Source organism: Hibiscus syriacus, unplaced genomic scaffold (assembly GCF_006381635.1).
Source record: "Hibiscus syriacus cultivar Baekdansim isolate YM2019G1 unplaced genomic scaffold, ASM638163v2 tig00110303_pilon, whole genome shotgun sequence".
NCBI classification, from domain to species: Eukaryota; Viridiplantae; Streptophyta; class Magnoliopsida; order Malvales; family Malvaceae; genus Hibiscus; species Hibiscus syriacus.
This window is the reverse complement of record NW_024062672.1, coordinates 2,125,025-2,147,951: the sequence shown is the minus strand read 5'-3', so window position 1 is coordinate 2,147,951 and position 22,927 is coordinate 2,125,025. Positions and strand designations below refer to the sequence as shown.

Genomic DNA, 22,927 nt, shown 5'->3' with positions numbered 1-22,927 from the left:
ATCAGGAAGAAGGGAGAGAAAAATAAATAAATGAAACTAACAGTGGAAGCTGAGATGGAGCGAGCTGGGAAAAGGAAGTAAATTTTCCGGGGAAAATAAACCACTAGAGAAGAAGAGTCAAACTATTTTTTTTTGTTGATAAATTAGATTTTTATTATCGAAATAACAAAATGCTACAAAATATAATCAGAATTCGAATCAAACACATACATACAAAATTCAGTGAACTTCTATCCCCAATAATTACAAAAAATAATATTCACAATATCTACTCTATTGAATTTCCTACTTGAATACATACAATATATTCTTATTTCTAATTTTTTCAAACTTTCTCTTAAAGAAAATCAATCGCCTGACACCAAGCCCAATATAAAAAATATTGTTTCCCAAGCGAAAACCGGTAATCATTGCAATTATGTTTGATTAAAATAATAAAATATTATTAGAATGTATATTTTATCAAATTATCTTTATTATATATTTGATTTTTAACAAGTTGAATTATACTATAACATTACTATAATTAATTTATATATTTTCTTTAAAAAATTTAAATTCATAAATTTATATAATTTTTTTACAAAATTGAAAAGATAAATAGGTTTAATGAAAGGGTAAAATTTTATTTTAACCCCTGAACTTCATATAAAATTTTAATTATAGACTTTTTTGTAAATCTAAAATAGTTTAAGGATAAATTTGTAATTTAACCTTCGTAGAATTTTTATTATTCAATGACAAAAGAATGATAGTTTTGGGAAAAAATTAAGGTCGTTTTAGTCCAAAACACCGGTAATCCAACAATACATAAGGGAAGGGGGTTAATCACATTCTCAGTAATATATCCAAAAAAATCCACTGTTGGAAATAAAAGATTATCGGGAATAGGATTACTGACCAACCAAACGGGGAATGAGAATTTCATTCCCCCGATAATCTCATATGCCGTGAACCAAACGACCCCTAAGGGTTCTTGCTTTTCGTGTAGACCATTGTTGAGATATGTTAAAGTAACTCATGTACGTGAGTTGAAGTGTTCATGCATATCATGCATGCAAGTTGAAAGATGATGATGGGTGTGGATAACCATCATATGGAAGCTGTTAGGAAACAATTTTAGGTTTGTTAAGTTGTTATAAATGAGCTATAAATAACAAGTTTAAATTAGGTGTATAGTAATCTGGTTCAATAACAATGCATTCCTTGTTCATTTTTGTTATCACCATTGTTGTAGTTTCTGCATTGCTTAACATGGTATCATTCACCGGACGTTCCTGAGATTCCCTTGCGTGCTGTGCTAAACTCTCAATCATGGAGGTTTATGCTGGAAAAACCTTCACCAATAAGAGGGTTAACATCATTCTTGATGAAGCTAATTTCCTGCTATGGAAACAACAAATCTTGTTGACTGTTCGCAGTCATCGGCTGGAACGGTTGTTAACCGGAGTGGCGTGTCCTCCTCCTGCAACAATCGAGGATGAGAATGGTGATACGATGGCAAATGAACTGCATGAGGAGTTTGTTGCACAAGACAGTGCACTAGCTTCTTGGTTACTATCCACGATCAGCCCTCATTTTCTGTCCCAGTTTGTTAGAGCGGAAACGGTATCGGAGGTCTGGAGCAAGGTGCTGCAATTCTTTGTAAATCGGTCCACAACGGCTGTCATCAGCCTTCACTACAAACTTCAATCACTCAAGAAAGGTAGTGATAGCATGTGTACGTATCTTACTCGCATAAAAGAAGTGTGTGATGCATTAGATTCGTGTGACAATACAATTCCTCAAGCCGAACACGTTGCAAGCATTCTAAAAGGTCTTCCCCGAGAGTACCAATCGTATATTGCGTTCATAACCACCATGAAAGATGTCTTGTCCCTTGATAAGATCTACTCAATGTTGATTGATGCAGAAACGCAGCTTGCTGGATTTGACTCCCAAGAAGAATTTCTCCCGATGAGTGCTCACTTTGCTCAATTTGGTCCCAGTTCGAAGAATGCTAATCATACGTTTCATGATCGATCTTCTGGGAGGTCTAGAACTAGTGCTGGAGGTCGGGGTCATAGTCGACCACGTGTTCAATGCCAGTTGTGTGGAAAAAATGGACATCTCATTGTTGATTGTTGGTACAGGTTCGATCAGTCCTTTACTAGCCGATCGGCTGAGCGTGCTGTAAGTAGTGGTGGTTTGGAATCTGTAAACTGCTCTAGCTTGGACCCATCTCCTCTTGATGTGGATGAGTGTGTATGTTGTACAAAAGCTAAGGCTGAAGCACATGTCTGCTACTCGTCACAGTCGCAAATTCATATTGCTACTGGCACGAGGAATCACTGGGTATTGGACTATGGGGCCACACATCATGTAACCGCTGATTCGGCCAAGGTTCTTAGTCAAAAATAATTCCTAGGACCAGGTAAATTAGTGGTTGGTAATGGTGGTTTACTTCTAATTCAAGCCATTGGTAAATCAGTTTTGTGTTATTCTTCTCGAGCTTTAATGTTAAATGACTTTATTCATGTACCTAAGGTAACTAAAAATATTCTCTCGGTCTCGAAGCTTGCTAGGGACAATGAGGTTTATTTCGAATTCCATGCATCACGCTGATATGTTCGTGATGAAGTCACTGGTGAGGTACTGTTGCAGGGATATGAGAAGGATGGTTAATACCTGTTTCAAATCGATGACAGTCATAATAAAAGTGCTTGTTTTGTAGCTAATAATGTTTTTTCTTCAAATCGTTTATATGATATGTGGCATAAGCGTCTTGGGCACTCTACTCATGGCACCCTCGAGAAAATATGCAAGTCACTTGATGTAAACTTTGAACAAAAAATAATGAAATTTGTATTGCTTGTCACATGGGAAAGAGTCATAAACTTCCCTTCTCGGATTCAACTTCTCTGTATGAATCTCCCTTCCAACTTGTGTTTACTAATCTATGGGGGTTGATAAGTGCTTAATTTAGTTAATATTTTACTTTTAAATTACTCTTTAATCATTGATTTTTGTGGCTTATTTGTTCATTTTAATTCATTTTCTATACAGGACGTAAGATTATGGAAATTGCACAAAAAGGACACAATTCTACAGAATTTTTATTTTCATAATCAAAGCTGGCTGGAATTCGGATTTGGATTAAACTCAAATTTAGGATAATATTTTAAACATTATATTATATTTTTGTATTTTAGTTTAAATAGGTTTTTAGTATTTTAATTAAGTTTTAGGATATTATTTTTATATTTTATCTTTATCTTTGTATTTTAGTTTAAATAGGTTTTAGTATTTTAATTAGGATTTAGAATATTATATTATTTTTTAGGTATTTTAGTTTAAATAGTTTTAAGTGTTTTAATTAGGATTTAAGATGTTTTAGCTTGTTTTTAGGATTTTGAAGGCTATAAATACCCTCTAAGGGTGAGCCTAGAAACATATCTCTCATTTGAGAATAAAATCTTCTTTTTCTCTCTAGCTTTTTCTCTATTTTTCGCATACTTTTCTATTATGCTAAGTATGACTTTGGTTATGCTTAGCTAATTTTCTTTCAAGTCGAAGACTAAAGCGAAGGATCAATTCCAAACGTGAGAATTATAAGGTACTTAAATCGCTTCAGATTTTCTCTCTGTTTTCTGAAGCTTATTTTTCAAATCAAAACTATTTCAACATTGGTTCGGATATTGTTATGGTTAATGTTTGAAGAAGGATTTACTTATTGAAGCATATTCAACTTCCCGAGAACACACTTAGCAAAATTATTTGCTAAGAGGAAACTGAGATCGGAATTAGTTGTTGAAATGACACAATCCGAGTTAGCAGCGAAGAATTGTTCTTGTAAGCTTACGTGAATCTTGAAGTAAAAATTTGTTTCTATGATCCGAGGAATTTGAGGCGAAGCTGAAGTCTAAGGCTGCTTTCACAATAAGTTTCTCTTTATCTTAATCTCTTTAATTTGTTTATTTAATTCTTATTTTTTATTTAATTCTTATTTTTTATTTTAACCGCAACTTTTAAAAAAATCCCCCTTTTATATTTATTACTATTAATATTTATTATTATATTATTTTTCTTTTTTTATTAATTTTATTTTAATATATCTTTTCAACTTTATCTGGAATTCTATCTTTTTCTAAAATCAAGAAAGAGTTTTATTAAATCAGAAACACCACAGTCCCTGTGGATCGACCCTGCTTTTCTATACTATATTTTTATTTTTATTTATTAAGAAGCCATGAATTATTTTGATAGCAAAACGACGGTTATCAAATTAGCGCCGTTATCGGAGACTAACGGCAAATACTGATTTATTTTTCAAGTTTTTTATTTATGACCAGAAGTAACCCAGGTGAATTAGTAGATCTAGATCCAGAGATCGAAGCACGAGCACAAAGAATCCACGCACAAACGCTTCGAGAAAAGAGAAAAAGATAAGAAGAACAAGAGCAAAGTTCATTAGCAGAATCAATTCCAGAGACAGACTCTGAAGCAGACGCATACAACATCCCGATGGCAGAAGAATAACAAACGATCCGAGAGTTAGCCACAGCTCCTGTCACTCAGACGTCATTATGCATTAATTTTCCTAGTGGCGGGACTCCATTTCAATTAAAGACATGACTCATTCATCTTCTTCCCACTTTCCACGGCTTTCCCACTGAAGATCCGTACAAACACTTGTTGGAATTCCACATGGTTTGCACTAGCATGAAACCATAGGGAGTTACCGAGGATCAAATTAAATTGAGAGCTTTCCCTTTCTCTTTATCTGACTTGGCTAAAGATTGGTTATTTTATTTACCTCCAAATTCAGTTAATTCATGGGCTGACATGAATCGAATTTTTCTTGACAGGTTCTTTCCAGCGGCTAAAGCAAGTGAGCTGCGAAGGAGCATTCTTTTCATTCAGCAAAAGAGCAAAGAAAGTCTTTATGACTATTGGGAGCGATTTAAAAAGCTTTGCGCACGTTGTCTGCAACACGAATTAAGTGAGCAAACGTTACTTCAATACTTTTATGAAGGTCTTTTACCAATGGAGATGAAAATGGTGGATGCCGCCAGTGGAGGAGCATTAGTTAACATGACCCCAACAACAGCACGGGAATTGATTTCAACCATGGCAGCCAACTCTCAACAGTTTTCAAGTGAACCCAGCCAACGGGTTCACGAGATAAGTATATTTTCCCTTGAAAATAAGTTAGATAAATTAACTGAAGTAGTTAATTCACTTGTTGTAGGAAAATCTAGAGCAACAAGAGCATGTGGGATATGCACAAAGCTAGATCATCCAACAGATTGCTGCCCGCTGATACAAGAAAGAGGCAATGCAAAAATCAATGCAGTAGGGAACTTTCCAGGTCCTCCACAAAGACAATACAACCCATACAGCAATACTTACAATCTAGGATGGCGAGACCACCCAAACTTCAGTTATGCGGCAAATCAGAGACCAACTTATCAACAAATGCCTCCTCCTCAACAACAAACGCAAAACTCATCATTGGAGGAACTCATAGGAAATTTAGCAATTTCACAAGAAAAGTTCATTGCATCCCGAGAAAAATTCCAAAACCGAACCGAAACACATCTTCAAGAGTTAGATAATCAAGTAAGCCGACTAGCTCAAACTATGGGAAAATTATAATCACAATGAAAACTACCTTCTCAAACGGAGTTAAATCCGAGAGAGAATGTTAGTGCCATCACACTCAGAAGTGGAAAAGTTATCTCACCCGAAGTTCCAGCAGAAAAAGGCGCACATCAGGAAGACGCACATCAGGAAGAACAAGAGGAAACGCCACCTCTATAAATACAATGTATGTCTGACTCACATCCTTATCTTTCTTCTTATGAAATAACGCCACCACCCTTCCCATCAAGGTTGATAAAGCGTGATAAAAGAGCTGAAGAAATGGAGATCTTAGAGGTTTTCCAAAATGTTCAAGTCAATAAACCTCTTCTTGAAGTAATTCGATAAGTACCAAGGTATGCTCGATTTTTAAAAGAACTTTGCATTACAAAGAGGAAATTAATGGGACACAAAAAAGTAAATTTTGGAGAACATGTTTCTGCAATTTTTCAACGAAAACTCCCACCAAAGATGAAGGATCAAGGTATGTTCGTTATACCTTAAAAAATAGGTAATTTCAAAATTAAACGTGCAATGTGTGACTTAGAAGCTTCAATTAATGTTATGTCATTTTTTATATATAAAATGATTACTAACGAGACTTTGAAGGAAACATGAATAACCATATAGTTGGTTGATCGATCTGTGATCTATCCAGTGAGAGTAATGGAAAACGTCTTGGTAAAGGTCGATGTATTATTCTTTCCTGCAGATTTCTATGTCATTGACATGGAACATGATAGGTCGGATTCTTATTCCGAGGTACTCTTAGGCCGACTCTTCCTAAGCACAGCACATACAAAGATCGATGTTAGAAGTGGTATACTAACAATGGAATTTGATGGTGAAATCGTTGAATTTGATGTTTACAAAGCAATGAAATGCCCTGATCATGTTGAAAGAATTAATTTTGTTGATATTATAGATCCTTTAATTGATGAATATATTGAATCTAATTTTTCTTATGATCTTTTTAAGGATCCTGAACTTTTCCACGAAGATGAAGAAATGGAGTTTGAAAATATTAATTCAATCAATTATGATTTATCTTTATCTTCCTCTAAAACTAAAATTTTACCTTCTGTTTTGCAGGCACCTGAGGTAGAATTGAAGCAATTACCGGAGCATTTTAAATATGTCTTTTTGGGAGAAAATAAAACTTTACCAGTGATCATCTCAAGTAAATTATCCAAAGGAGAAGAGGAAGCTTTGGTAGCGATATTGCACTCTCACAAAGAAGCCATAGGATGGACCATTGCCGACATTAAAAGATAAAGTCCCTTGACTTACATGCATAAGATCAAAGTTGAAGAAAGAGCAAAGCCATCACGTGAAGGACAACGTCGATTAAATCCACTGATGATGGAAGTAGTAAAGAAAGAAATTCATAAACTCCTTGACGCTGATGTAATCTATCCAATTATGGATAGTAATTGGGTAAGTCCGATTCATGTGGTTCCCAAGAAAACGGGAGTCACAGTGGTCGAAAATCAAGAAGGGGAGTTAGTGCCAACAAGAGTTCAAAATGGATGGCGAGTTTGTATTGATTATAGGAAGTTAAACTCTCTTACTCGAAAAGATCATTTTCCTCTTCCTTTTATAGATCAAATGATTGAAAGATGAGCAGGGAAAACTCATTATTATTGTCTTGATGGTTTTTCAGGTTTTTTCCAAATCCCAGTGGCGCCAGAGGATCAAGAAAAAACGACTTTTACTTGTCCCTTTGGTACATTTGTATATAGACGAATGCCCTTTGGTCTTTGTAACGCACCAGCCACCTTCCAAAGATGCATGCTAAGTATATTTTCCGACTATGTGGAGAAGGGCATCGAAGTCTTTATGGATGACTTCACGATTTATGGTAACTCTTTTAATGAATGTCTTGATAATTTAACTAATATGCTTATAAGATGCTTAGAATATAACCTTGTTTTGAATTATAAAAAATGTCATTTTATGGTTGATAAAGGGTTAATTTTAGGCCATATTGTTTCCTCAAAAGGGATTGCGATTGATAAAGCTAAAACAGATGTTATACGCTCACTTCCTTACCCCACAACTGTGAGGGAAATTCGTTTTTTTCTTGGCCATGCAGGATTTTACCGCAGATTTATTAAGGACTTTTTGAAGATAGCACAACCTTTATGCAATCTACTTCAAAAGGATCAAGACTTTGACTTTAATTCAAAATGCAAAGAGTCTTTCGATTCATTAAAGGAAAAGCTTATTTCAGCTCCAATTGTTCAGCCGCCAGATTGGAATCATCCTTTTGAACTTATGTGTGATGCATGAGACACTAGCGTTAGAGTCGTTCTCTGCCAAAAAATAGGGAAAGAGCCACATGACATAGCCTACGCATCCCAAACTTTGGACTCGGCTCAAAAAAATTATTCGACAACGGAAAAAGAACTTTTTGCTATAATTTTTGCTTTAGAAAAATTTAGATCCTATTTGCTTGGTACTAAGTATTATCCAGTGGATCCTGCTTTTACAGGAATTTAACTTGGAAATTAAAGACAAAAAGGGATGCGAAAATCTGGTAGCAGATCACTTGAGTCGAATTCCTCTTTCCATATCTGAACCACCACTTAGAGAAGAATTTTCTGAAGAAAAACTGATGGTGGCGCAGAGCATAACTCCATGGTTTGCAGACATGATTAATTATTTGGCCACAGGTAAGTTACCATTAGATTTGACAAGAGCTGAAATCAATCGAATTAAATGAGAATCCCGATACTATATTTGGGACGATCCTTATCTATGGAAGCACTGCTCGGATCAGGTAATTCGACGATGTATTGCCGAAAGTGAGGTAAACTCAATTTTACAATTTTGTCATTCTTACTCTTGCAGTGGTCATTTTGGGCCAAAACGTACATCTCATAAAATTCTTGAATGTGGTTTCTATTGGCCTAACATCTTTCGGGATTCTTATCTATTTTGTAAAACTTGTGAAAGATGTCAACGTACAGGTAATTTAAGTCGTAGGAATGAAATGCTGTTTAATTCTATACAAGTTTGTGAAATTTTTGATGTTTGAGAAATCGACTATATGGGTCCTTTTACTTCGTCATTTGGAAATACTTATATTATTTTAGTTGTGGATTATGTTTCTAAATGGGTGGAAGCTAAAGCCACTCAGAATAATGATGCTAAAACTACAGTTAATTGTTTGAAAAATATTTTTCCAGGTTTGGCACGCCACGGGCTATAATAAGCGACAGAGGAATACATTTCATCAACCGAGTAATCGAGTCGCTAATGATGAAATTTGGAGAAACTCAAAGAATTGTTACCGCTTACCATCCATAAACAAATGGACAGGCAGAAGTATCAAATCGAGAAATTAAAACAATTCTTGAGAAAATTATTAAACCGGACTGAAAGGATTGGAGTTTAAAATTAACCGATGCACTTTGGGCATATCGAACTGCTTATAAAGGTCCTATTGGGATGTCACCATACCTGCTTTTTTCGATAAACCATGCCATTTACCGGTCGAGTTAGAACACCGGGCTTATTGGGCCGTTAAACAGTGTAACATGGACATGGATGCAATTGGTGAAGCTCGGAAATTACACATTCAAGAACTTGAGGAAATCCGAAGAAATGCCTATGATAATGCTCGGATATTTAAAAAAAAAACAAAAGAATTTCACGATAGTAGAATTTCTTTTAAAACTTTTTTTTCGGTCAAAAGGTTTTATTAGTTAACTCCAAATTTAAACTTTTTGCAGGAAAACTCAAATCAAAATTGCTTGGACCGTTTACAGTTACTCAAGTATTTCCTCACGGTGCTGTTGAAATTAAAGATAACTCAGGAGTACGATTTAAAGTTAATGCTCAAAGATTGAAGTCATATTATGAAAATGTTCCGGTTGGTCTAATCGAAGAAATCAATTTAGAGGAACCCACGCTTTGAAAAATCAGGTCATCGAGCTAACGACGTTAAACAAAAGCGCTTGATGGGAGGTAACCCATTTCGTTATATTTTTGTTTTTTGTTTTTTTTATTTTTGTTTTATTTTTTTTCTATTTTTTTAGCGAACTTTAGTTCATTCTATTTATTTTATTTTGATTAATTTTATTTGTTCTGAACAAATCTGAATTTCGATCGAATATTTAACGAAAAAAAAACAGTGCAGAAAAACAGATTTGGTTCGAACTGTGCAGAAAAGTTCGAACAGAACAGTGCATCATCGGACAATCTACTCTACAACAGCTCGTCTCGACGTGGCCGTGATCGCCACTAGATTGGGGAGTATTCTTTTTTTTTCCTCTCTTTGTTTTAAAATTTGATATACGTTTTGGGACAAAACGGAATAAGTGAGGGAGGGAGGATAAGCATGTGTCAAATTTTTCTTGACTTGTTTAATTGTTTGAAATTGAGTTATTCTGATGTTGATATATTGTAATCGTTGGTTGCTAGTCTTGAATTTTGCTTTATACTCTTGTTTTCTTTTGGATTATGACCATGTTTTTTATCGAATTTAATTTGCATGATTGGTCATTGATATAGCTAGTGAATTTTTTGTTGAGTATTGATATTTCATGCTTTTGTCAATAGATATGAACTTGACTCAATGCATATAAACTTTTCTTATGAGATTTGAGCCTAACGAGCATATATTTTCTTTCTTGCTCATTGTTTGACTTGTGTGTGCCAAACTAATTAGGATATTCTAGAACTTGTAATCACAATGTATATTGAGACTACATGTTGAACGTAATGTTTTAATGTGATAGGGACACTAGGATAAACCCACTTTTCCCAAAAACCTACCTATTTATATATCTACTAGTGAACCACATTTGAGCCTATTTCCCTTTCTTTGTTTTTACACCTCATAATTAAATCCGAAGCCTTTTTTTCTCTCTTTTCTCACCCTTACCGAGACTTGAGATCTTGTATCATTGTTGTTCCAGAAAAAAAATTCAATGTTTCAAAAAAACAAGTTGTTCATTGTATCGAACAGTAAAAAAAAGAAAAAAAAAGACCCTTTGTTCAGAAAAAAAAAAGGGAAGGAAAAAAATCGATTGCTTCAATTGTCTTTCATCTATTCTTTTTCCTTGTTTTGTTCTTCATTGCGCTCCATGTTAATTCGTGGATTGTTCTTAATTATTTTGATCTCTTGTTTCGGTATTTTAAATCTTTCTTTTCGGCCTTTCCCTACCCTAACCTAAGCCCCGTTACACCTTGTTTAAAGACCCCTTGATTATTGCATTATGTTTATTTTTCGTGGTGGAGACTTGATTGGATTCCAAGCCTATGGTAATATTTTGGTTAGTTTCGGTTTGAGCTGTTCCATTTACCCCCAAACACTTTGAGCGGAGATGTGTGAATCTTTGTGAGGTATTGAGTCATGTTTCATTGAAGTTGGCAATTAATTGAGATTTCTTGCCTACTTTAAATTTTCTTGGTTATGTCTTTGCTTGGTTGTAACTTGAATTCGGCAAATGTCATGGACTTAATTCGATTGGAAGTTTGCGGAATAAATTGAAATTGAAGATGACAACTTATGATTTTGATATGTTAATTGAAGAATGCTTGAGGACAAGCATTGAATAAGTGAGCGGGAATTTGTTAAGTGCTTAATTTAGTTAATATTTTACTTTTAAATTACTCTTTAATCATTGATTTTTTGTGGCTTATTTGTTCATTTTAATTCATTTTATGTACATGACGTAATATTATGGAAATTGCACAAAAAGGACATAATTCTGCAGAATTTTTATTTTCGGAATCAAAGCTGGCTGGAATTCAGATTTGGATTAAACTCAAATTTAGGATAATATTTTAAACATTATATTTTATCTTTGTATTTTAGTTTAAATAGTTTTTTTAGTATTTTAAATAAGTTTTAGGATATTATTTTTATATTTTATCTTTATCTTTGTATTTTAGTTTAAATAGGTTTTAGCATTTTAATTAGGATTTAGAATATTATATTATTTTTTTTAGGTATTTTAGTTTAAATAGTTTTAAGTGTTTTAATTAGGATTTAAGATGTTTTAGCTTGTTTTTAGGATTTTGAAGGCTATAAATACCCTCTAAAGGTGAGCCTAGAAACATATCTCTCTCATTTGAGAATAAAATCTTCTTTTTCTCTCTAGCTTTCTCTCTATTTTTCGCATACTTTTCTATTATGCTAAGTATGACTTTGGTTATGCTTAGCTAATTTTCTTTCAAGCTAAAGACTAAAGCAAAGGCTCAATTCCAAACGTGAGAATTGTAAGGTACTTAAATCGCTTCGGATTTTCTCTCTGTTTTCTGAAGCTTACTTTTCAAATCAAAACTATTTCGACATTGGTGCGGATATTGTTATGGTTAATGTTTGAAGAATGATTTGCTTATTAAAGCATATTCAACTTCCCGAGAACACACTTAGCAAAATTATTTGCTAAGAGGAAATTGAGATCGGAATCAATTGTTGTTGAAACGACACAATCCAAGTTGGCAGCGAAGAATTGTTCTTGTAAGCTTACGTGAATCTTGAAGTAACAATTTGTTTCGATGATCTGAGGAATTTGAGGCGAAGTTGAAGTCTGAGGTTGCTTTCACAATAAGTTTCTCTTTATCTTAATCTCTTTAATTTTTTTATTTAATTATTTTTTTCTTTTATTTAATTCTTATTTTTTATTTTAACCACAACTTTTAAAAAAATCCCTCTTTTATATTTATTACTAATAATATTTATTATTATATTATTTTTCTTTTTTTTTAATTTTATTTTAATATATCTTTTCAACTTCATCTGGAATTCTATCTTTTTCTAAAATCAAGAAATATTTTTATTAAATCAAAAACACCACAGTCCCTGTGGATCGACCCTGCTTCTCTATACTACATTTTCATTTTTATTTATTAAGAAGCCAGGAATTATTTTGATAGCAAAACGACGGTTATCAGGGGCCATCGCCTGTTATTTCAAACGATTTTAAGTATTATGTCAGTTTTTTTGATGTCTGTACTCGACACACGTGGCTATATTTGCTAAGGACAAGTCTCAGGCTACTCAGGCCTTCCAATTGTTTCAGCAGCTTGTGGCAACACAGTTTGGATTAAAAGTGTTGGTTGTTCAAAGTGACTGGGGCGGTGAATATCGTTGATTGTCTCGTGTGCTCGCTGAAGGTGGTATATCCCACCATGTTACCTGTCCATATATATCTTACAGAAAAGTGTCGTGGAGTGAAAACATCGGCATGTGGTTGAGCTGGCTCTAGTGCTGTTTGTACAGGCGTCCATGTCAATCATCTACTGGTCATATGTTGTGGTTATGGTTGTTCACTTAATAAACAGGTTACCTTCGAAGGTACTAGTTGGAAAGTCTCCATTCGAATGTATGTTCAACAAGAAACCTGACTATGGATCACTTAAGGTATTTGGGTGTCGATGCTTCCATCATCTAAGACTGTTCAACAATCATAAACTCAATTTTCAGTCTGAGCCATGCATATTCTTGGGTACAATCCCTCAACACAAAGGGGTTTTATGTCTCACACTTGATAAACGAGTAGTGGTGTCTCGACATGTGAAATTTGATGAGTGGTGCTTTCCATTTGCTCAGGATAGTCCTGTTGAATAATCGAGAGTTTGTTCGCAGCTGAGCAGGCCTAGAGAGCCAGAGCTCGCTGACCTATCTATAGACACTCCTGAATACAGTTCTGCACGATTTGGTGTAGACAATGAGACTGCTGCAATACCTAAGGAGCCTGGTGTCACTGAAGTTGCCATGGAAGTACAACCACCATCTGATGACATAACAAGGGTTGTGGTTACTAATTGTCATCTTATGTTAACCAGGAGCAAGTGTGGGGTGTTTAGACAAAAAATGTACACTACATTTTTTGATGATGTTGTACTAGCAACTGTTAAGGAAACTCTTCAGTCTGCTCCATGGTTAGATGTGGTACATGCTGAATACTCATCGTTAATTCAAAATGGCACGTGGAGTCTTGTTCTTCTACCTGCTGACAGGAGTGTGGTAAGATGTAAGTGGCTATTTAAGATTAAAAGAAATCCAGACGGGTCTGTGCACAGGTACAAGGCACGGTTGGTGGCAAGAGGATTCACACAAGTCCCTGGGTTCGATTTCACAAACACGTTTAGTCCAGTTGTAAAGTTTTCAATTGTTTATGTGCTTTTATCCATGACTGTTGCAAGAGGTTGGGCCTTGAGACAGGTTGATGTCAACAATGCGTTCTTGAATGGTGACTTGAGTGAGGTAGTGTACATGTAACAGCCACCTGGATTTAAGAGTTGTGCTGAAGATGGTACTCCACTAGTGTGTAAACTACAGAATGCCCTTTACGGTCTTTGACAAGCTCCACGTAACTGGAATGACAAGCTTAAAGCTTATTTTTTGGAGCTAGGTTTGTAGAATCGAAGACAGATGTATCACTGTTTGTTCGAATTCAAGACGATTGCAGTACATATGCTTTCGTGTATGTAGATGATATCATCATCACATGAACTTCGATCCCAACTGTTGATTAGGTTGTTCGTTTGCTTAGTTCTCGGTTCTCGCTTAAAGATCTAGGTGAAATGTCTTACTTTCTGGGAATAGAAGTTAAGAAGGTTGGTATTGGTTTGTTGTTAAGTCAGTGTGCTTATATATGTGAGATGTTGAAGAAAACTAACATGAGTCAAGCAACACATGTTTGTACTCCCATGGTTGCAGCAAAGGTTGCTGATCAGACTAGTGATCTAATGACAAACGCTCAAGAATATCGAAGTATTATGGGTGATCTCTTGTATGCCTGCCATACACGACCAGATATCGCATTTGCAATTAATAAAGCAGCTCAGTTCATGCAATCTCTGCGAACGATTCATTTTGCAGCAGTCAAATGAATCCTACATTACCTGGCAGGTTCGCTTGATCATGGGTTGATGTTCTCAAAAGGTGATGTTCGGCTATGTGTCAAAGCATTCTCAGATGCTGACTGGGCTGGTGATGCCAGTGATCGCAGATCCATGTCTGGTTATTGTGTCTTTCTTGGAGATTGCTTGGTTGCGTGGAACTCAAAGAAGCAGAAAACTGTTTCTCGATCAACAATGGAAGCCGAGTATAGGAGTGTTGTTGAGTCTGCTGCAGAAGTGACCTGGCTTACTGCGTTGTTGTGTGATCTTGGATTGTCCCTGCATGAAGCACCTGTTATTTGGTGTGACAACACAAGTGTTGTGGCCTTGAGTGTGAATCTGGTTTGTCATGCTCGATCCAAGCATGTTAAACTCGATGTTCACTTTATTCGTGAGAAGGTTGTAGCTGGTGCACTTCGGGTTAGTTATGTTCCTGCTGAATTCCAAATAGCATATGGGCTAACCAAGCCACTGACTAAGCTCGCATTTGAGCAGTTTCGTGGAAAATTACGAGTGTTATATTGTTAAAGAAGAGGAGAAAAAAAAAGTGGAGAAAATGTTGAGATATGTTAAAGTAACTCATGCACGTGAGTTGGAGTGTTCGTGCATATCATGCATGCAAACTGAGAGATGATGATGGATGTGGCTAACCGTCATATGGAAGCTGTTAGGAAACAATTTTAGGTTTGTTAAGTTGTTAGAGGTTGTTATAAGTGAGCTATAAATAACAAGTGTAAATGAGGTGTATAGTAATCTGGTTCAATAACAATGCATTCCTTGTTCATTTCTGTTATCACCATTGTTGTAGTTTCTGCATTACTTAACAATCATAAACGATTTTGTTTGTTTATTTATTTATTTTAATGAGCTTCGATTCCGTGTGGAACTGCTTATAATTAGATGGTTAGATACTATGTGAACTTTGGTTTTACTGAAATTGTGGGGAAATTAAGCATCAATGATTAACTTATAATTAGTGCAAAAAGTTGTACTTAATTACTACATAAGTAAATTTTGTTTTTTAACAACCTCTTTCTAGAGGGAGGAGAATTTTACTTCTAATGTAAAAAGTACTTTTTTTTAGGATAGAGTTTATGAAGTAATAATGATTGTGTTATAATTAATCCTTAGAATTCATCAAAATCAGTATGTGATTCATAAATAAATAATTTTTGTGAAAATGTTTAATGTGATGAGATAATTGAAATATAATTATAGATTAAAAGGTACTCAAACTAAAGGGTTGGCTTCTAATTCTGCCAAAGATACTATCACCTTCAATGGAGCACTCGCCTGAAGATAAAAGAACTGTAACATAATTTACAACGCGGTCGAACCTATGGCTTTCTCCTTAGGAAACAGACGCTCTATCAACTGAGCTACAGGATAATGAAGATTGACTCTAAGATTTAAACTACCTATCGTTTACATATTCACCATCTAACATAAGCCGGTGTTTTTTTAAAATATATATATATAAACCGATGACTTAACCATAACCTGCAGTAACAAATGAAATAAATGAAGGCTACACCACGAAAAGACACAATCAAGCACTTAACACAACGCCCCACACTACATCAAAATTAAAGTTGCCCTATACATATACCAATAAAAGTATAGGTTCTTTTTATCAATTACTTTTGAGAAAATTAGATATCATACGATAAATTGAAAAATTAAGTGGTAAATAATAGTTATAAAGTATTTTTTAGTAAATTACATAACATTAAGTACTAAATGTAATCATATGTGATAAATACAAATTTAAAGGGCAACATAATATTAAAGAACGACAAAATAAGATTAAAAATCTTATCAAATAAGTTGTATATATTGTATAGCAAATTTAATACGCTTAGAAGTTGGGAGAATCAGAATTGCATTATATAAAACGTTGGGGTCAAACTGCAATTTTAAAAATGCTTTAGCAAATAAATTAGCCCTTGGTTGACACTGTTACAGGAGTTAAGTTAGAAAAAGAAGAATTTTCTAAAGCAACATTAAATTATCAAATTATAATCCAATGATAAAGCAGCACAAACAGTTCCCAGACCAGCGTGCAAGCCCATCTGTAAGCTGCTTTGCTATAAAACAAATCGTGTTCAATCTTTGTATTTAAAAAAAGGAGGGAAACTACATGATAATTTCAACCAGTACTTAAATATGGCATGCATTTCATTAAATCACAATCAGCAAAAAATCATTCATTTTAATAGTATCTACTGATAAACTCCAATAAAAGTTAAAACCATAAACTAACATGTCTACTTAGTAGCAAACAAAACATTACTGCAATTGCATGGTCAGGAAACAAAAAATATAACCTATAAAGTACTGATTAAAATGACCAAATTTCCCCACAAACAAGGTTTCATAATATCATCTAATGCCTCAACGGTTGGCCTTTGCAACTCTCTCGATTTCATCCTTCTTCTTGATGGCATAGCTGCACAATCCAATATATAATCAACATCGACAGCAACAGAGCTTTCAGTGATCCAAACTAATTGAGAAACAAAAAAGACATGAACTACTTTACCTGTTAGAAGAACCCTTTGCAGCATTAATAAGCTCATCAGCCAAACATTCTGCAATGGTTTTAATGTTTCTGAATGCAGATTCACGGGCACCAGTGGTCAATAGGTAGATGGCCTGATTCACCCGACGAAGAGGAGAAATATCAACAGCCTGACGCCTGACAACACCAGCAGAACCGATCCGAGTAGCATCTTCACGAGGTCCACTGTTGAATCAATTGATCAGTAACGAAGCTTATTAAAGATTAGGTATAATAAAGATATTCTAAAATCAACGGAAGCATTAACTAAGCTTATGGCTTCATATAGACTACCTGTTGATTATAGCATCAACAATGACTTGAATTGGGTTTTGATCAGTCAAGAGATAAATAATTTCCATGGCATGCTTAATAATCCTAGTTGCCATAAGTTTCTTCCCATTGTTCCGGCCGTGCATCATCAATGAGTTTGTAAGCCTCTCAACAATTGGGCATTGAGCCTTTCGGAAACGCTTCACTGAGTACCTCCCAGCAGTGTGTGGTACATAGGTTGCATGCTTGGAAGGTTGGACACCAATGTAGTCACTCAAAGAGATATCAGTAACCTAAAATCAATATCCACTCAGGTCAAGGATCATGGCAACTAATAGTTACAATAATCAAACGGAACAGCAAATTGAGGAACCAAATTCTTTCCAATCAAGAGTTATAGTCAATAACAATAATTCATAAATCACAAACACAAATCAGTTAACCATAATCCGTAAACACTGACTCAAGAATCGGAACTCAATTCATACAGACACTTGAATTAAAATCTAACACTTCAAATCTTATCAAATCAATCCAAGCCAAACCAAAAGCAAGCTCAAATTATAGACAAATAACAGCTAAAGGAAACAATCATTTCACATTTCATCAAAATCAATGTGAAGCTAGATATGTACAGAGAACTTCAAAACATAAATTCAACCCCCTTTTAAAATGACGAAACAATAACTGTGCTACACTAAATCCAGTCAAAGGAATTTTGCAGATAGACATACATAATAGTAACTAAAGTAGAAAGGCGATAAAAATAACATAAAGATTAAATGAGACATTTCGCGTAAGAAATCAAAACAGATCTATGCATATGAAGGCAAAAGAGAATGAAGGGAAAACCTGAACATCCTCAAAGGACCAGCGATTAAAAAGCTTGACTTCGTTGGTGGGGTGAGTTGGGTCTCTGGGTACCTCGGTGGCTGCTTCCATACCTGTCAAAACAACAATGGATTTTGAAGAAATAGAGAATTAAAGTGAGTCTTAAGAGGAAATTAGAGTTAATAAAAACTAAAAGATTTTGAACAAAAAAATACCCTTTGTTTGGATGGTGGGAAACCGAAAGCCGAAGTGTGAGTCTTTCAGTGGGAGCGATGTGGCAATAAAGGAGAACCCTAATATAACAATTATATTATATATGGAGGAAATACTGATGCTAGGGTTTCTTACGGATCAAATAGGCGTTGGATTTAGGGCTCTTGGTTGGTTTATTGCTATAATCCAGCCCAAATTGGCAGTTTTATAGCCCAATGACTCGTTTTAATCTCTAATTGAGTGCCAAACAGTCGAGTAAAACCATTTCGTTTAAAAAGAATTGCATCAAATACAAATTAAAATGGTAATGATAAAATTACCAACTAACTATATTTTAGTATAATGTGACGTTAAATCGTTCAAATTATAACGTTAGTAATTTCAAATTGGCACAAGTGAATTTTGGATATTATGTTAGGCTTTCTAATTTTTTTTCACCATTTGTCTTCTTCTTTATCTCCTTATATTCTCTTTCTACCTTTGTTGAATCTCTAAAGGGGAAAACTTTGTTGTCCTATAATTTTAGATCATATTTGTGAAGGTAAGAAATACAATCTCCACCCCTAGAACTTCCTTTTAAGTTCATCATCTTAAAGTTTGACCATGGTGACCAAGGATAGGGTTTTGGAAGGGTTTAGGTTATAGGGTTCTAGAACATTTTCAATCCATTTCTAAAGTGTAAGAATCACATTTGTACTCCTATTAAGTTTTAGATGTGTTAGTAATTTATTCTTTGTCTCGTGCTTAGTGAAAAAATTGGAAAAAATTCCAAAGATAAAAATAAAGAGAAGCTTGTATTTGGGTGATTTTGAGGTATTTTCTAACAACTAGGATCAAGGTAACAGACTTCCAACTCTTCTATAAGGCTTGTAGATCACTAGGTGTAAATTGATTGTTTGCACAAGTGCATGGGACATAATGGATATATTTGTGTTCGTGAAGGAATGAGGTGTTATGATATTACTCATGTATGAAAAAGATATATTATGATCTTCTTAAACTCTCATAAACTTTAAATAAATTTTGAGAGCCTTTGGAAGGTTTTTCGTAGGTTTTGCATTGACTAGTGCATGGAAAATAGAAATTTTTAGGTTTAGGGTATCAATACCATTATTGTTCATATGTAAGGCCAAAATCAAGGGATTTTGGTTAGGTAACATCGGTATCTTATTCATAGGATATCAATAATGTTCTTGAGATATAGATACTAAAGGTGTAGTACAATACTGAGGGTTGGTTTCAATTTTCAGAATGCAATTTTAGTATCGATACTTGGGCAGTATCCATACCACTAAAGGGTAGTATCGTTACCCTAGGTAAGGGTATTGATACTAGATTGATTTTTTAAAATATCAAATCCAAATTTAGTATTGGTACCTATGAGAGTATAATACCATTAAAAAAGAAGAATTGATACTCCCTACAGGATACTGATACTAAAAGTTATTTCAAATATATCGAATATGATTTGATTATCGATACTTAAAGTAGTATTGATATCGTAAGGAAGTAACATTGATATTATAGTGTTGAGTATCAGTGTCATCATGATAAAAGAGAATTAGAAGATTATTTTGGCCTAAGGATTCAAATAAGAGGCTTAAAGGTTGGAAACCTTGGTAATAAAAAGTTATAAGTGTAAACAGTGAATAATTGTGTGTTAAGCATAATAACGTTATAAGGAAATATTTCATAAGGCTTATGCCTTTGTTTGACATTCGAGAAACGATAAGGACATCCGAGCTACTCATTCGTATGACGATTGTCTAATATCTATTTATGAGAAATATTCAAATATGTTTTTATCAAAGCCGAGATACTTTAGTATCAGTGCTCATACACTTTTGTATCAGTGCTGAGGTACTTTTATTACTAGTGCTAAGGCACTTTAGTTATATGTCAACATTGCCGCAAGATTTTGTGACTTGAATTACTCCATGATGCTTGATATGTTATATGCTTGATGCATTTTTTATGTTTCATGGCCATACTTGTTAGCATACCCATTTGGTGAATGCATGTAGTTTAGTAGAGTGATTTGTGTGACACTGAGCTCGTACCGTAGAATTCAAAAAAAATTCGTTTGTAGGTTCTTAGATGCCTGTTCGAGGAGCTTATCGTCATATTGTGGATTCCATATTTTGTCAAGCTTTTAGAGTACATTTTAAAGGACATATGTTTCATAGACCTTACATGTAATTGAGTCGTAACTTTCTTTTGTTAAACTCATATATTTGAGATGTTATATTTTGGAAGCTCTCTGTTTTGTAAAACTTGAATGTTTATGCTTTCAAACATGGATGTTTATTATGAAAATTGAGAAATGATTTTAAAAAAATGGTTAGCCACTTATATGGTTCTGTGTAATATTCAAATCATTCGAATTTTAGGTTCGATTGAGTTTGGGTGTTACATAAATAAAATTTAAGATTTAAATTTCATATTATGAATGGAGTAAACTGGATTGACATAATTACTCTCAAATGAATTTCTACCCTACCTAATTTGAGTTAGTAAATCATTGAGTCAGATACCTACGACTATACCTAAAAACCTATAATAATAAAAGAGAAAAAAGCGTCAGTGACCGAAAATGTCTTATAATATACGATTTTAATCAACTTTTTTTTGATTTGCCAAAATGACCAACAAAATCGCAACGCGATATCAAAACCGCAACGCGATTTAGAAAAGCGCAACGTTGAAAAGAAGATCGCAACGCGATCTTCCAAGAATCGCAATGCGATTCATAAAATCGCAACGCGATCTTCCAAGAATCGCAACGCGATTCCAAGAATCGCAACGCGATTCAGAAAATCGCAACGCGATTCCAAGAATCGCAATGCGATTCAGAAAATGAGTAAATTCTTTCAAAAGCTGTTGCATTTGTTTCTTTCTTAAGAATTTTCTCTAAAAATATAGTATCCGCGCGGACGTGTCGAAGACACGTATTACCACGACCACGACCACGACCACGACCACGACCACGACACGACCACGACCCGACCCGACCCGAGACGGCGGCGGCGGCGGTGCGCGAGAGTCCCCCTTGTACTCTTTCACTCAACAAGGAAATGGAAAATCCAAGCCTTAAATACACTTCCCAATAGTGTTTCCAATACTATGTGGGATTGAGCATTACTCAACACTTCAAAGAAAATATAGCAATTTTTGTAGCATGTTTCCCGCTTAATCCATATTTAAAAATATTAAAACATTTTATCATATTAAAACTATATGTATAAGTTTGAATTGAAATGTAGATATCTACAACTCTTTTAATTCTCTTGATAAAATGTTTTAATATTTTTAGATATGGATTAAGTGGGAAAATACTACAAAAATTGCTATATTTTCTTTGAAGTGTTGAGTAATGCTCAATCCCACATAGTATTGGAAACACTATTGGGAAGTGTATTTAAGGCTTGGATTTCCCATTTCCTTGTTGAGTGAAAGAGAACAAGGGGGACTCTCGCGCGCCGCCGTCTCGTCTCGGGTCCGGTCGGGTCGGGTCGGGTCGGGTCGTGGTCGTGGTCGTGGTCGTGGTCGTGGTCGTGGTAATACGTGTCTTCGACACGTCCGCGCGGATACTATCTTTTTAGAGAAAATTCTTAAGAAAGAAACAAATGCAACAACTTTTGAAAGAATTTACTCATTTTCTTAATCGCGTTGCGATTCTTGGAATCGCGTTGCGATTCTTGGAATCGCGTTGCGATTTTCTTAATCGCGTTGCGATTTTCTGAATCGCATTGCGATTCTTGGAAGATCGCGTTGCGATTCTCTTAATCGCATTGCGATTCTTGGAATATCGCGTTGCGATTTTCTTTTGACCGTTGCGATTTTCTTTTCAACGTTGCGATTTTCTAAATCGCGTTGCGATTTTGTTGGTCATTTTCGCAAATCACAAAAAAGTTGGTCAAAATTGTATATTATAAGTCATTTTCGGTCACTGACGCTTTTTTCTCATAATAAAATGACAAAAAGGCATTAAAGGCCCCTATACTTAAAAAAATTAATGTGGCACTGCAACACAAAAAACAAACCCAATGTAGCCATTTGATCATTATTTTTCGTCGTTGACCATTATGGTGCTGACATGATAGTTTACAATACGGACATGATTGTTTATGATACTAATGTGGTAGTCCACTGTTACTGATGTCATGACAAATGAAATGAATTAAAAAATTGATTTTTTATTTTGTTCTATGGTCAAATTGATTTTTTAAAGTTTAAGGGCTTATTGAATTAAAACAAATATTATTTTAAATTTTAAATATAAAATTATTCAAATATTTTAAAAATAAGATATTAAAAACAAAATTTAAATTATTAAAAAATTGAATATACATATTAAAATACTAAAACTATTATAAAAATTTAATTTTTTAAAATATATCATAGGTTATAAAATGATAACTTATAAATTATTAAAAAATTAAAAAGATATTTCTAAAAAGATATATTATACATAATATATACATATAATATGTAGACATATTATCAATAATTATACAAATTATTCTTACTGTATTAATCGAGACTTACAAAATTTAAATTAGTTGA

General features: G+C 34.4%; 1 protein-coding gene across 1 annotated transcript; it reads right to left on the bottom strand.

Moving 5' to 3' along the window:
* Positions 1 to 16,723: 16,723 nt before the first annotated feature.
* On the bottom strand, positions 16,724 to 18,453 carry LOC120116784 (40S ribosomal protein S5-like). Its single transcript, XM_039137197.1, has 5 exons — positions 18,364 to 18,453; positions 18,170 to 18,261; positions 17,339 to 17,610; positions 17,027 to 17,230; positions 16,724 to 16,933 (listed from the first exon to the last, which is right to left on the bottom strand). Exons 2-5 carry the CDS (start codon positions 18,257 to 18,259, stop codon positions 16,879 to 16,881), a joined length of 621 nt encoding a protein of 206 aa, XP_038993128.1. The 5' UTR covers positions 18,260 to 18,261; positions 18,364 to 18,453; the 3' UTR covers positions 16,724 to 16,878.
* Between the last annotated feature and the right edge of the window lie 4,474 nt (positions 18,454 to 22,927).